Here is a 13,677-nt window from a genome sequence, read left to right as displayed (position 1 = left end):
GTCTGTAAGGTTATCAATAGGTACAGCAAGATGTCAGTTGGAAATGTGGGCACAGAAGTGGCAGATGGAGTTTGAACTGGACCAGTATGAGGTGCTGCACTTCAGGAGATCAAATGTAAGAGGAAATTGTACAGTAGATGTCAGGCCTCTTAGAAGTGTTTATGTACAATGGGGTCTTGGGTACAATTCTATGGCTGTCTGAAAGTGGCAACACTCATAGGGTAGTAAAGCTAGCATATCGCATACTTGCCTTTATCACACAGAGCACTCAGTATAAAAGTTGACAAGTTACATTGCAGCTGTTTAAAACTTTGGCTGGATCACATTTGAAGTATGTGCATTTCTGGCTGCCATATTATAGAGAGTATGGAGGTTTTTGAGAAATGCAGAAGAGATTCAGCAAAATGCTACCTGGTTTAGAGGCTATCAGCTACAAAGGTGGACAACCTTGTTTTCTCTGAGTTGAAGGGGAACCCTGATTAAAAACTTACAAAATAGGGGATAGGGTAGACAAGTTAGAATCCTTAACCACCCCAACTCCATGCAGAAATGTCAAATATTAGAGGGGTTGGATGTAAAGCAAGAGGGCAAATGTTTAGCAAAGGTTTGCATGGCAAGTTTTTTTTGTTTACAGCGTGGTAAATGCCTACATATTGCCAGGGTGGTGGTGACGGAAGCAGATAGCAAAACTAAGAGGAATCTAGATAGGCACGTGGTCAGGGGATGTAAGGCTATAGGCCCAAATTCAGGCAGATGGGATATGTTTAAATTGGCATCATGGTTGGCACAGTGTACTTATTTCTGCACTATATTCAACCCCCTTTCTCTACTGCTACAATATCCCATCCTCCCACCAACTGCTAGCTCTCCACTGCTACTCTTAGTCCAGTTTTTCCCATTTTGCCACTTGTGTCTCCCCCTGAACTGTTCAATGGTCTCAGGATACCAATTAGTTGTGGAGAGCATCTGCCAATAACTAAGGAAGGTGAGAGCAGGAGTGTTGATTCTACATTAATCCATTACCACTGAACAGATTTTAGCATAACCTTGGTTTGGTTCTCCAAGTAGAGTAATTGTACATTTAATAGGGTTCCTAGAGTCAGACTGTATGCAGATAGACCCTTTGGCCCATGAAATCCACAATAATCATTAAACTCCAATTTACTTTAACTCTGTTAATCCCCTTCAAGGATTTCAATATGAGCAATTTTAAGTTTGAGTGTCAACATCTGAGGATCTGTCCTGAGCCTAGTATATAGATGCAGTTACAAAGAAGGCATGACAGGGGCTATATTTCATGAGGAGTTTGAGAAGATTTGGTATGTCAAAGACACTTACGATGTTAAAGTTTGGATATATACTGTAATTTAAAGTTGTTTACTGTCATTTGATTTTTTTTTTACTTTGCTGCCACGTAACAAATTTCACGACAAATGCAGGACCTGATTTTGATCCAAATTCCCCTTAACTCCCCTAATTCGATGAAGGATCTTTGAAAGGAAATGTTAGTTCTCTTCCCATAGATGTAGGCTGACCTGCTCAGTATTTTCTTTTAGATATAGTTAAGGTAATTAACCAATTGAAAGAGTGAGTGAAACAGGATTTCAAAAATTAGTAGGTCTCCTTCTGTGCTTATTTAATGAAAACACCTTTTTTTTATGCTGGAATCAAGTTAATTGCTCATGGGTATTCCTGAACAGGGAATATTCTGCCCTGCCTCAATTCAGAACACCTGATTCTGCCCACAAAAGCTAAGACTGATGTGCATAATCATGCTGGTGTGCTTAACATGACTATATTAGTCAGTTGCTAGTTAATGAGTCATATTCAAGTAGAATTCACTTTATTTGTATGAAACAATTACAAACCTACTTTTAAAACTAAAATGAGATGAGCTCTCATTCATGTTTCCAGCACCAGGAGGAATCAAGGGGCTAAACTTATTCTGGGAATGACTACCCATGGATGATTCCATTACTGAGGATTGTATTTTTTTTATATATGTATACACATATAGTTTGAGATTTTCTCCCCTCCTATTCTAAAGGCACCAACTTGCTAGCAACTCCACAAGCACTAGCAGCCTTAAGGGTCACTCAATTACTCATTATAAAGTCTCCACAATGAGCAGGCCTCCATTAATGAAGACACTTCACAGCCAAGCCCAAATAAATACATTCTCATTTGATGGTCACATACATTCAGTATGGATCAGGGCAGATTCAATTTCAACTGGAGGAATTCATGATTTCACTTTGAGGGGTATAGAAGTCCTGGGCTCGGACTTTGGGAAACTGAAATATGGGCTGGAATACCTGGTTACATCTGGTTGTATCTTTACCAATAACAAAAGGGTTATGCAGCTTCCTACCTTTAGTTTTAAGTTTCTTCTTAAAGCCAAAAGAGATACAGAGGAGCAGATTGGGAGGCAGATTTTGGAAAGATGCAAAAATAACAGGGTTGTTATCATGGGTGACTTTAACTTCCCTAATATTGATTGGCACCTGATTAGTTCCAAGGGTTTAGATGGGGCAGAGTTTGTTAAGTGTGTCCAGGACGGATTCCTGTCACAGTATGTGGACAGGCCGACCAGGGGGAATGCCATACTAGATCTAGTACTAGGTAATGAACCGGGTCAGGTCACAGATCTCTCAGTGGGTGAGCATCTGGGGGACAGTGACCACTGCTCCCTGGCCTTTAGCATTATCATGGAAAAGGATAGAATCAGAGAGGACAGGAAAATTTTTAATTGGGGAAGGGCAAATTATGGGGCTATAAGTCTAGAAATTGTGGGTGTGCATTGGGATGATGTTTTTGCAGGGAAATTTACTATGGACATGTGGTCGATGTTTAGAGATCTCTTTCAGGATGTTAGGGATACATTTGTCCTGGTTAGGAAGATAAAGAATGGTAGGGTGAAGGAACCATGGGTGACAAGTGAGGTGGAAAATCTAGTCAGGTGGAAGAAGGCAGCATACATGAGGTTTAGGAAGCAAGGATCAGATGGGTCTGTTGAGGAATATAGAGAAGCAAGAAAGGAGCTTAAGAAGGGGCTGAGAAGAGCAAGAAGGGGGCATGAGAAGGCCTTGGCGAGTAGGGTAAAGGAAAACCCCAAGGCATTCTTCAGTTATGTGAAGAAAAAAGGATGACAGGAGTGAAGGTAGGACCGATTAGAGATAAAGGTGGGAAGATGTGCCTGGAGGCTGTGGAAGTGAGTGAGGTCCTCAGTGAATACTTCTCTTCGGTATTCACCAATGAGAGGGAACTTGATGATGGTGAGGTTGATGTTCTGGAGCATGTTAATATTAAGGGAGAGGAGGTGTTGGAGATGTTAAAATACATTAGGATGGATAAGTCCCCGGGGCCTAATGGAATAGTCCCCAGGCTGCTCCACAAGGCGAGGGAAGAGATTGCTGAGCCTCTGGCTAGGATCTTTATGTCCTCGTTGTCCACGGGAATGGTACCGGAGGATTGAAGGGAGGCAAATGTTGTTCCCTTGTTCAAAAAAGGTAGTAGGGATAGTCTGGGTAATTATAGACCAGTGAGCCTTATGTATGTGGTGGGAAAGCTGTTGGAAAAGATTCAGAGATAGGATCGCTGGGCATTTAGAGAATCATGGTCCGATCAGGGACAGTCAGCATGGCTTTGTGAAGGGCAGATCGTGTCTAACAAGCCTGATAGAGTTCTTTGAGGAGGTGACCAGGCATATAGATGAGGGTAGTGCAGTGGATGTGATCTATATGGATTTTAGTAAGGCATTTGACAAGGTTCCACACGGTAGGCTTATTCAGAAAGTCAGAAGGCATGGGATCCAGGGAAGTTTGGCCAGGTGGATTCAGAATTGGCTTGCCTGCAGAAGGCAAAGGGTCATGGTGGAGGGAGTACATTCAGATTGGAGGATTGTGACTAGTGGTGTCCCACAAGGATCTGTTCTGGGACCTCTACGTTTTCGTGATTTTTATTAACGACCTGGTAGAAGGGTGGGTTGGCAAGTTTGCAGACGACACTAAGGTTGGTGATGTTGTAGGTAGTGTAGAGGATTGTCAAAGATTGCAGAGAGACATTGATAGGATGCTGAAGTGGTCTGAGAAGTGGCAGATGGAGTTCAACCCAGAGAAGTGTGAGGTGGTACACTTTGGAAGGACAAACTCCAAGGCAGAGTACAAAGTAAATGGCAGGATACTTGGTAGTGTGGAGGAGCAGAGGGATCTGGGGGTACATGTCCACAGATCCCTGAAAGTTGCCTCACAGGTGGATAGGGTAGTTAAGAAAGCTTATGGGGTGTTAGCTTTCATAAGTCGAGGGATAGAGTTTAAGAATCACGATGTAATGATGCAGCTCTATAAAATTCTGGTTAGGCCACACTTGGAGTACTGTGTCCAGTTCTGGTCACCTCACTATAGGAAGGATGTGGAAGCATTGGAAAGGGTACAGAGGAGATTTACCAGAATGCTGCCTGGTTTAGAGAATATGAATTATGATCAGAGATCAAGGGAGCTAGGGCTTTACTCTTTGGAGAGGAGGAGGATGAGAGGAGACATGATAGAGGTGTACAAGATAATAAAAGGAATAGATAGAGTGGATAGCCAGCACCTCTTCCCCAGGGTACCACTGCTCAATATAAGAGGACATGGCTTTAAGGTAAGGGGTGGGAAGTTCAAGGGGGATATTAGAGGAAGGTTTTTTTACTCAGAGAGTGGTTGGTGCGTGGAATGCACTGCCTGAGTCAGTGGTGGAGGCAGATACACTAGTGAAGTTTAAGAGACTGCTAGACAGGTATATGGAGGAATTTTAAGGTGGGGGGTTATATGGGAGGCAGGGTTTGAGGGTCGGCACAACATTGTGGGCCAAAGGGCCTGTACTATTCCATGTTCTAGAAGGAATTTTTGAATCAGTAAACACGTTTACAATTATGTAGTTTGGTTTAAGGCATAAATTAGAGGTCTGATAGCTTTATCTCTTCCAGTTTCTATCATTACAATATCCATCATAAGAGATCAACACAAAACTGAAACCATAAGGCATTTTAAATAAAAACTGGCTGATTTGAGATTTAGCAAATTGATTCCAGTATTAACAGACCTGGCTAAAATAACTCATTAGAGAATTTGAATTATGTCAATTAAAATACACCTTTGCAGTATCCTAACAACCATCTTACTGCTAACGAAGTTACAAAGAACTGGTAGTGCACACTACACTTCCCTGGAAAGACATTTCAGACTATCAAGTAATGTTGGGATCATCAAAAAAAAAAGGGAAACAATGTTCATTCAAATGCTACAATGTAAAAGACAAAGTACAAGAATTCCCAGATACTATTATAATCTCTGCTAGTGAGCATTAATGAACTACATAATCAAATCAAACCCTAATATAGCTGTCTTTTATTAATTCCAGTTTGCCATCGAGAGATAGATGTAGGTTATTAAGAAATTATAACATTCAATAGAGTTAACACTAGTCAATTGATTTTGTGGCACTTATGTCTACTGTTTAGATCTATGATCAAATTTAAAGTAATTAAAAAATTAACTACTTTGTCCTCTAATGTAGGCCTGTTGATTGGTGCCTACTTTACCAATCACTAAGTATCTATTTACTGCACCCTCTTTATAAAGAATGATTGTTGAAACTATAGCAAGACGCCCAGCTGCCCAGAAAAGCTCATTTTTTGCTGAATTGATCAATTCTGAATACTTTTTCTCCATATGAGACTATCTATTTTTGGGCAGAGAAACAGTCCAGAGCAAATTCATGCAAAAGGCTTCTGAATTAATTTCATCAAGAAAGTAAGTGATTAACATTTTTATTTACTGCATCAAGAATGTGATACTCAGGGTACACTTTGTATATTTAAAACAACATAGACACATAAAATTTCAATATTCTGAATAAGGTGCGTGTTGTGAGTTGGTTAATTAGTGATGATTGGATGGCTTAAAAGTAATGTACAACAGTCTCTATTTGCTGCCCATCTTGTTCAAGAGTGCATTCCCTTTGCTCAAAATCATCACATTCCAAACTCTCAATGTCTAAGAGCTTGATATCTGTGATTTCCAAATGTCTGCCATTAATTGGACTGGGTGAATCGCATTCATCAGAGCTTATGTCAGGCACGTCATCCGACTGAGTATCTGTGCTGTTTCCATCGCTTCTGATGCTCTCGGGTTGAGCAAGTGTGACATCACAGGTGCTGCTCGCGATACAGTCCCTGTTGTCACTCATGAAAGAACTGTCCTTCTCCTCGTGGCAGAGTCCCTCCACTGACTGAGAGTGGACGTGAAGCAACTCATCGATGCTGCCATCACTGGTGAGACACAGGGGACTGGGTTTGCTTTCAATGTCAACCTGAACTTCCAGATTATTGTACTCCCTGTAATAAAAATGACAATCAATTACTCAGTCTGAAGTGCTCACTTACTGCCCATCACGCTGCTGGCCCCCATCTCTGTCCATACCATCGCACGCAGATATAGAAGAATTCTTCACTGCTGTTTCTGTCATAACTTTTTTTTGTTAGCCCCGAGCTGAGCCCCTGAACCTGGAGGACCGGTGGCTCATTCTTAGTCTGGCCTCTACCCTTTGACCTGTTTGGCATGGTGACCTTACCAAGAGACAAAGCACAAGGCCCTGACTACAGCCAATGTAGCTCTCTGGATCATTGAGGCACACAAGCCTCCAAACCCTACAAGGCTGTGGTCCTCTTGGAGGTTGAAGTGCTCAGTTTCTAGCTAACTTCTCAAGTGTAGAGGCTTTTGTTGCTTCCTTAAGGAGTCTTAGCCTCTTAGAGTAGGAATTCAGGATTACCCAGTATCAGGGTGTAAAAATCTGAACAAGATATGTCCTCTTCTCTACATTTTTAAGATAGAAGATTATAACAGTTAAACCAGCACAATGTTTTTTTTTGCTCTTAATTGTTGATTTGCGTTCATCAATTCTTATCTTCCAGGCAGTTGTAGCTGGCAATGTTTTGTAACTTTCAGATGTGAAAATATGGTTCTGGGCTACTATAGTCCACAGATGGGGCAGGGTGGGTGGATGATTTTCTCCTGTTGCTGGATCCTTTTACAATTTCATTCACTATAAATCAGTCAGCGACTGGTCACTAATTGTCCCAGTACCAGAGAGACAGTCTGTGATGACCAATAAACCAATTGTTTGGAATCAAATGACCTTGCCTGGTGTCTCAGGGCTGCGTGTGTCTGCACCCGCCCCTGGCACTCCTCCTCTGCCACCTGTCCCATACCCCTCCCGTGGCATTCCACCCTCACCACTCCCAGCATCCTTTGCTCCCGCCGGATTTACAAACTCGCTCTCTGCTCCACGTTGACAAATACAGTCCTGTGCAAAAGCCTTAGGGACAGAGATGTGTGTGTATATATATATATAGAGAGAGAGAGAGAGAGAGAGATAGAATAGATATCTATATCTATAGATACATACATATATATACATACATACACACACATATATATATATATACACACACACACACACAGAGCTAGAGTACCCAAGACTTTTGCACAGTACTACATCTGTAAATGTCATAAATACTGTTCTTTCAATGTCCTTTCTAAGCTATTCCAGCATTAACCCCTCTGCAAAAACAAAAGAACCCTAAACATTCCTCAAACATAATTGAAAAGAGTGTCACATTTTAATCCACATCAAATTTCCATTAATTTCCATCCATTTGCTTGTGCACATAACACAAGCAAAATAAGCAAGATTTTGACACAGAACCAAATGCAAAGTAATCTTAGTTCCTTGGTTTGGTATACCATTTATGCCAGTAGTGTGTTTCCCTCTTTGCCAGAGAAAGCATTCAGAGATTGATTCCATCTGCCAAAAGTGGAACTTCCCGACAACCAAACATTTTAGTTCCGATACCCATTCAGACATATTGGTCCTCTTGTACCAAGATGAGGCCACCCTCAGGGTAGAGGAGCAACACCTTATATTCTCTCTGGGTAGCCTCCGACCTGATGGCATGAATATCGATTTCTCTTTACAGTAATTCCCCCCCCCCCCCTTCTTCTATTCCCCACTCTGGCCTTTTGCCTTTTCTCACCCTTCCCGCTGGCTCCCCTCCTCCTTCCCTTTCTCCTGTGGTCCACTCTCCTCTCCTACCAGATTCCTTCTTCTCCAGCCCTCAACTTTTCCCACCCACCTGGCTTCACCTCTCACCTTCGAGCTATCCTCCTTCCTCTCCCCCCACCTTTTTATTCTGGCGTCATCCCCCTTTCCTTGCCAGCCCTGAAGAAGAGTCTCAGTCCGAAACGTCGACTAGCTCGTCATTTCCATCGATGCTGCCTGACCTGCTGATTTCTTCCAGCGTCTGCAGAATCTCTTTGTGTTTTTGCTGAGAATACTTCTCATTCTACAAGCATCATCCTCAGCATCTGGTCAGTTGACATTTTAAATCTCTGCAACCAATTGTCTCCTGATCCTTCCTTGGCTTTGTGGACTGCTCCAGTGGAGTCTACAAAGGACCTCACTGGCTGTCCAGCACTGAGTGGTTCAGAATGGTGGCGTGGTTAGCACAACGCTTTATGGTACCAGCAACCAGGGTTCGCCGCCTGCAAGGGGTGTACGTTCTCCCCGGGACCGCGTGGGTTTCCTCCCACAATCCAAAGACATACTGGTTGGTAGGTTAATTGGACATTGTAAATTGTCCCTGATTAGGCTAGGGTTAAATCGGGAGTGGGGGGTGGTTTCTAACAGTGAGGCTCGAAGGGTCAGAAGGCCTTCTCTGCGCAGTGTCTCAATGAAATAAACAAACAGATGTGAAAGGAAGTTCAGAAAAGCCAGTCCTTTCAGGATAAATTTTGGGTCACTGATTTTCAGTGTTAGACTGTTTTCAAACAACTTCAATTTCTTGTTCTTAGGGAGAGGACTGTGAAATAAAAAGTAGTTTGTTCATTCTCCAGTGACCATGAGGTAATGTTCTGAAGCTCACCTGTCCTGTGGGTTGTAGGAGCTGATGATGGAACCTGCCATGGCCCTGGTGCTGGCGTTATCACTGGTTGCCCCAAGGCTGATGGAATCTTTATGCAGTTTGTTTTGCTTTTGACTTCCAGCTCGAGTTTCCAGCCTGCTAAAAAAAAAAGTATTGCACTTTGAACCCTGGTTTGATATCAAATCAATAATCTCTGATTTGATTTGAAGAAGATTGACTATAGAATACAGTATTATAACACTACAGCAGGGGTTCCCAACCCTTTTTTATGCCATGGAACCCCACCATTAACCAAAGGCCCTGCAGACCACAGGTTGGGATGCAGCCTGCTTTGTACAACATCTAGCCAATTGGTAACAAGTCCTTTCTCAAAGTTAGGGGATATTCTTTGCTCTGCAATACGACAAGTGCAGAGTATTCAAGCCTTTCAATGACACCAATTCAGTTATTATAAGTTGTACCCTTCCAGAATGATGAAAAAAGGCATGGAAGGCAGAGTCCTTCCAAAGCCTTTGTATAGGCCTGACAAAGGGGCCTCGGCCCCTTTGCTCTCTGGATGACTGTTACACATCTAATTTTGCTCCACACTGCACACTAGGGGCAAAAAAGAAGCAGTATTTCAATTTCACCACACCAGAAACTGATCTGGCATTGCAAGATTCAGCCAATTTTGAATTTAGGACCTCACCCTCCTGTAAATCATCTCGGACAGCATTGTTACCTTTATTCTGGAAAAGCCCAAGGCATGTTGATTTCATTGTTATGCAGCTACAAAGGAGAAGTGGAGAGTCCGCCATCGTGCCCAATGCTGGCCCCCTCAGCCTGAGTCGATGTAGTAATAGCAGCAGACACCCCACCTCTCCCGGAAGTTCCGGGAGTCTCCCGCATATGAATAGTGGCTCCCTGATGCCCGCAAATTATATACAATATCATGGAGATCAATTTTTTTGACAGCGAGTGAGAGAAAGCAGGCGAGCGAGAGAGAAAGCAAGCGAGAGCACGCGAGCGACCACGAGAGAGAGAAAATGCGCGAGCGAGAGTGCTCCAAAAAAATATAAAACGTATGTCACCCCAGACGACACTAAAGTGTACCCCTGCCTAATAGGGGTCAAAAATAATGACAGTGTTGCTCGCTGCACTGTTTGCAACAGTGACTTTTCTATTGCCCATGGTGGGTTAAGACTGTAAAAGACATGTTGAGGTGAGTTTAACAGGGTGTCATTCGTTCATTAGCATAGATAACGTTATTTAAACTAGCTGGCTAGCTGCTAAGGAGCTACTCTATTGCAGACATCCCACCTCTCCCGGGAGTTCTGGGAGTCTCCGCAAATTGATGGTGCTACCTCCCTGAAATGAGTTTTTGCAGGGTGGGATGTCTGTAGCAGTAATAGTACAAAAGAGGCATGACAGCATCTATATTTCATTAGCAGCTCGAAAAGATTTGGTAAGTCAAGGGCACTTAAAAATTTCTACTGATGTACCATGGAGAGCATTCTAACTGGCTCTATCACCATCTGCTATGGTGGGGGGTGGGATTTGTGGGGAAGACTACTGCACAGCATTGAAATAAACTGCAGAAAGTTGTAAGTTCAGTCAGCTCCATCACGGGCGCTAGCCTCTGTAATATCCAGGACATCTTCAGGGGCGATGCCTCAAAAAGGCGGCGTTCATCATTAAGGACCCTGTCACCCAGGACGTACCCTCTTCTCATCGCTACCATCAGGGAGGAGGTACAGAAGCCTGAAGGCACACACTCAGTGATTCAGGAACAGCTTCTTCCCCTCTGCCATCCGATTTCTGAATGGACATTGAACCCATGAACACTACCTCACTAATATATTTTTCTATTGTTGCACTACCTATTTAACTATTTGAGATACACACACTTACTGTAATTCACATTTTTTCTCTATTATTGTATTGCAGTGACTGCTGCCAGAAAGTTAACAAATCTTATGACATATGCCAGTGATATCAAACCTGATTCTCATTGTGACACAGTCCAAGGAGCAGCAGCCATCAGTGCGAGAGGATGTAACTGCTTACGGTGGTTCCCTTGTCTCTAGGGAAGGGGTTCCCAACTTTTACGCCATGGACAAACCATTAAGCAAGGGGTTAGTGGACTCAGACTGGGAACCCCTGATCTTGGGTAACTTTCAAGCTGCCATTAAGAGTGGTATTCAGAGGTGTTGCTGCATGGCAGACTACTGCCCAATATCTTATTACTTTACAAAGAGCAGACAGATGTGACAACAAAGAGTACCTGCCGTGCTGCACACTGCTCCCCGCGAGGGCCCCTCCAGACAGCGTGCTCCCCGACAGAGCCGCGAAGCTGGCCGTCTCGCTGCAGTTGCTCTGCACCACGCTCACGCCGTCAACAGGACTGCCGCTCGTGCTCAGCACGCTGGTCAGCCCCTCCACGCTGCTGTCTCCGAGACTGGGGTTCTTCAGGGCTCGCCATGCGTCAGCAACTGCAAGGAAAGGAAGGAGATCAATGGGAGCGAAGCGGAGAGAGGGGCACAGCCGGGCAATGAAGACAATACACCACAGGTGATGGGAGACCAACCCTAGAACAACGGAATACACTGGGAAGACCGCATGCTGGGCCCCATCTGTGCAAAGGGAACATAGAACTGTACAGACAGGAACAGGCCACAGTGTTGTGCCAAACCAGCTAAAAAGCAAATCAAGAACACCCAAACACTAATGCCACCTACCTACACCATGTCCATATCCCTCCATCTTCCTTACATCCATGTGCCTATCCAAAAAGCTTCTAATGGCGGGAACGGCGGGAGGAGAAGATGGCAGCGTACCGCGCGTGCACAGCCCCCCCCCCGGTGAAAAATGATATCATATCTGTTAAATAGGGGCCGTGGACAATTTCTGATTTGATGGTGATAGACGTGAAAGCACAGAGGAACATCTGGAGAAATTTCTGAAATGCCCGTCCGCTGCTGTCGTTACTGTGTGGTTGGGAATCTTTCGGAGGGTAGGCCTCAAAATCCTCAGCCTTGCTTGCTTTTGGTGACCGAGAAGGAGGTCGAATCGTTCGGACAGAGATGGCGCTCAGTACTCGGTGTCGGAGAGCTGATCAGAGCTCGAAGTTTTCGGATGACTCAGAGTCGGACTTTGGTCGGCATGGCAGGGAGAGTTTTTCTTCCCTCTCCCGACTGCGTGAGATGTGGGACATTTGAGAAACTTTGAACTTTACTGTGCTCACGGACTTTCTTCATCAAGTTATGATATTGTGCACTGTTGTAACTATATGTATAATTATATGGTTTTGTCAGTTTTTTCAGTCTTGGTTTGTCCTGTGTTTTGTGATATCACACCAGAGGAAATAATGTATCATTTGTCAATGCATGCATTACTAAATGACAATAAAAGAGGACTACGTGTCTTCGTAATCAACATCATAATGCATTTGCCTCTACGACCATACCTGGCATCCACCACCCTCTGAGTAAAAAACTTACCCCTCACTTCCCCCTTGAATCTACCCCCTCTCACCTTCAATACGTGCCCTCTGGTATTAGACATTTCAACCCTGAGGAACAGACACTCCCTGCGTACTCTATCTATAAATCTTATAAACCTCCACAACCACAGCTCCTACAACCCACAGGACAGGTGAGCTTCATAATGTTCCTTAATGATCACAGGAGAATGAACAAACTACATCAACTACATTGGTAGGGCTTATTTCCAACAATGATGAAACAGCCTACAGAGGAGAACTCAATGCCCTGACACAGGTGGTGTCGAGAAAACCTCTCCCTCAACGTCGACAAAACGAAGGAGTTGATCGTGGATTACAGGAGGAACAGAGACTGGCTGGCCGCTGTTGACATCAATGGGACTGTAGTTGAGAGGGTGAGTAGTTTCAAGTTCCCTGGTATACATATCACTAAGGATCTCACCTGGACTGTACACACCGGCTGTCTGGTGAGAAGAGCACAACAGCACATCTTTCACGTCAGACGGCTGAAGAAGTTCAGCATGGGTCCCCAAATCCTCAGGACTTTGTACAGGGGCACCACTGAGAACATCCTGACTGGTTGTGTCACTGCCTGGTCCGGGGACTGTACCTCCCTCAATCACAGGGCACTGCAGAGAGTGGCGCGGACAGCCCAGCGCATCTGTGGGTGTGAACTTTCCTCTATTCATGACACTTACAGCAGCAGGTGTGTAAAAAGGGGTCAGAGGATCATCAGGGACTCCAGCCACCCCGACCTTAAACTGTTTCAGCTGCTTCCGTCTGGTAAACGGTGCCGCAGCATTAAGGCCAGGACTAACAGGGTCCAGGACAGCTTCTTTCCCCAAATTGATCAATACACATTGATCTGATTGTATATCTGACTGTATATACATGTATATAAAACAATCCTGTGTACAATCTTAGTGTCTGGGCAATATCCCCCCACATTTCCCGCCCTTATTGCTTGTACATTGTGACGGAGATGCAGTAAAGATTTTTACTCCCTTGGATGCAAGAAATAAAATAAATACAAATACTTCACAGTCCTTCTAAGATAATAATTCAGGTTGTTTGGAAACACTTTAACCTGCCTTGACCTTGAACATTCATCCTTCAGTCTTGAAGGTCATAACAGGGACAGTTTCCATGTCTAACCCTAGCAGGACAAGACGGGAAAGCAAAGACTTAAGACAGTATATTTTGCTCATGGGAATAAAATTAGAAACATCCCTCA

The 13,677-nt window shown here is 43.9% G+C and overlaps 1 protein-coding gene across 7 annotated transcripts in view; it reads right to left on the bottom strand.

Moving 5' to 3' along the window:
- Nucleotides 1–5,779: 5,779 nt before the first annotated feature.
- rnf19b (ring finger protein 19B) overlaps nucleotides 5,780–13,677 on the bottom strand; it is a 158,106-nt gene continuing 150,208 nt past the window's right edge. For 5 of the 7 annotated variants that reach the window (XM_063034035.1, XM_063034032.1, XM_063034034.1 and 2 more), the window contains 3 exons: nucleotides 11,226–11,433; nucleotides 8,963–9,100; nucleotides 5,780–6,376 (listed from right to left, as the gene is read on the bottom strand). In XM_063034035.1, the coding sequence (XP_062890105.1) occupies nucleotides 5,941–6,376; nucleotides 8,963–9,100; nucleotides 11,226–11,433 (782 nt within the window). In that variant the 3' untranslated portion in view covers nucleotides 5,780–5,940. Of the gene's footprint in view, nucleotides 6,377–8,958; nucleotides 9,101–11,225; nucleotides 11,434–13,677 lie in introns of those variants that run through there. The other 2 variants (XM_063034036.1, XM_063034038.1) reach the window with 2 other exon arrangements.

The sequence above is a fragment of the Mobula hypostoma genome, chromosome 26 (assembly GCF_963921235.1).
Source record: "Mobula hypostoma chromosome 26, sMobHyp1.1, whole genome shotgun sequence".
Taxonomy (NCBI): Eukaryota; Metazoa; Chordata; class Chondrichthyes; order Myliobatiformes; family Myliobatidae; genus Mobula; species Mobula hypostoma.
Note: the sequence above shows the minus strand (reverse complement) of the source record. Positions and strands in the feature narration are given on the sequence as shown.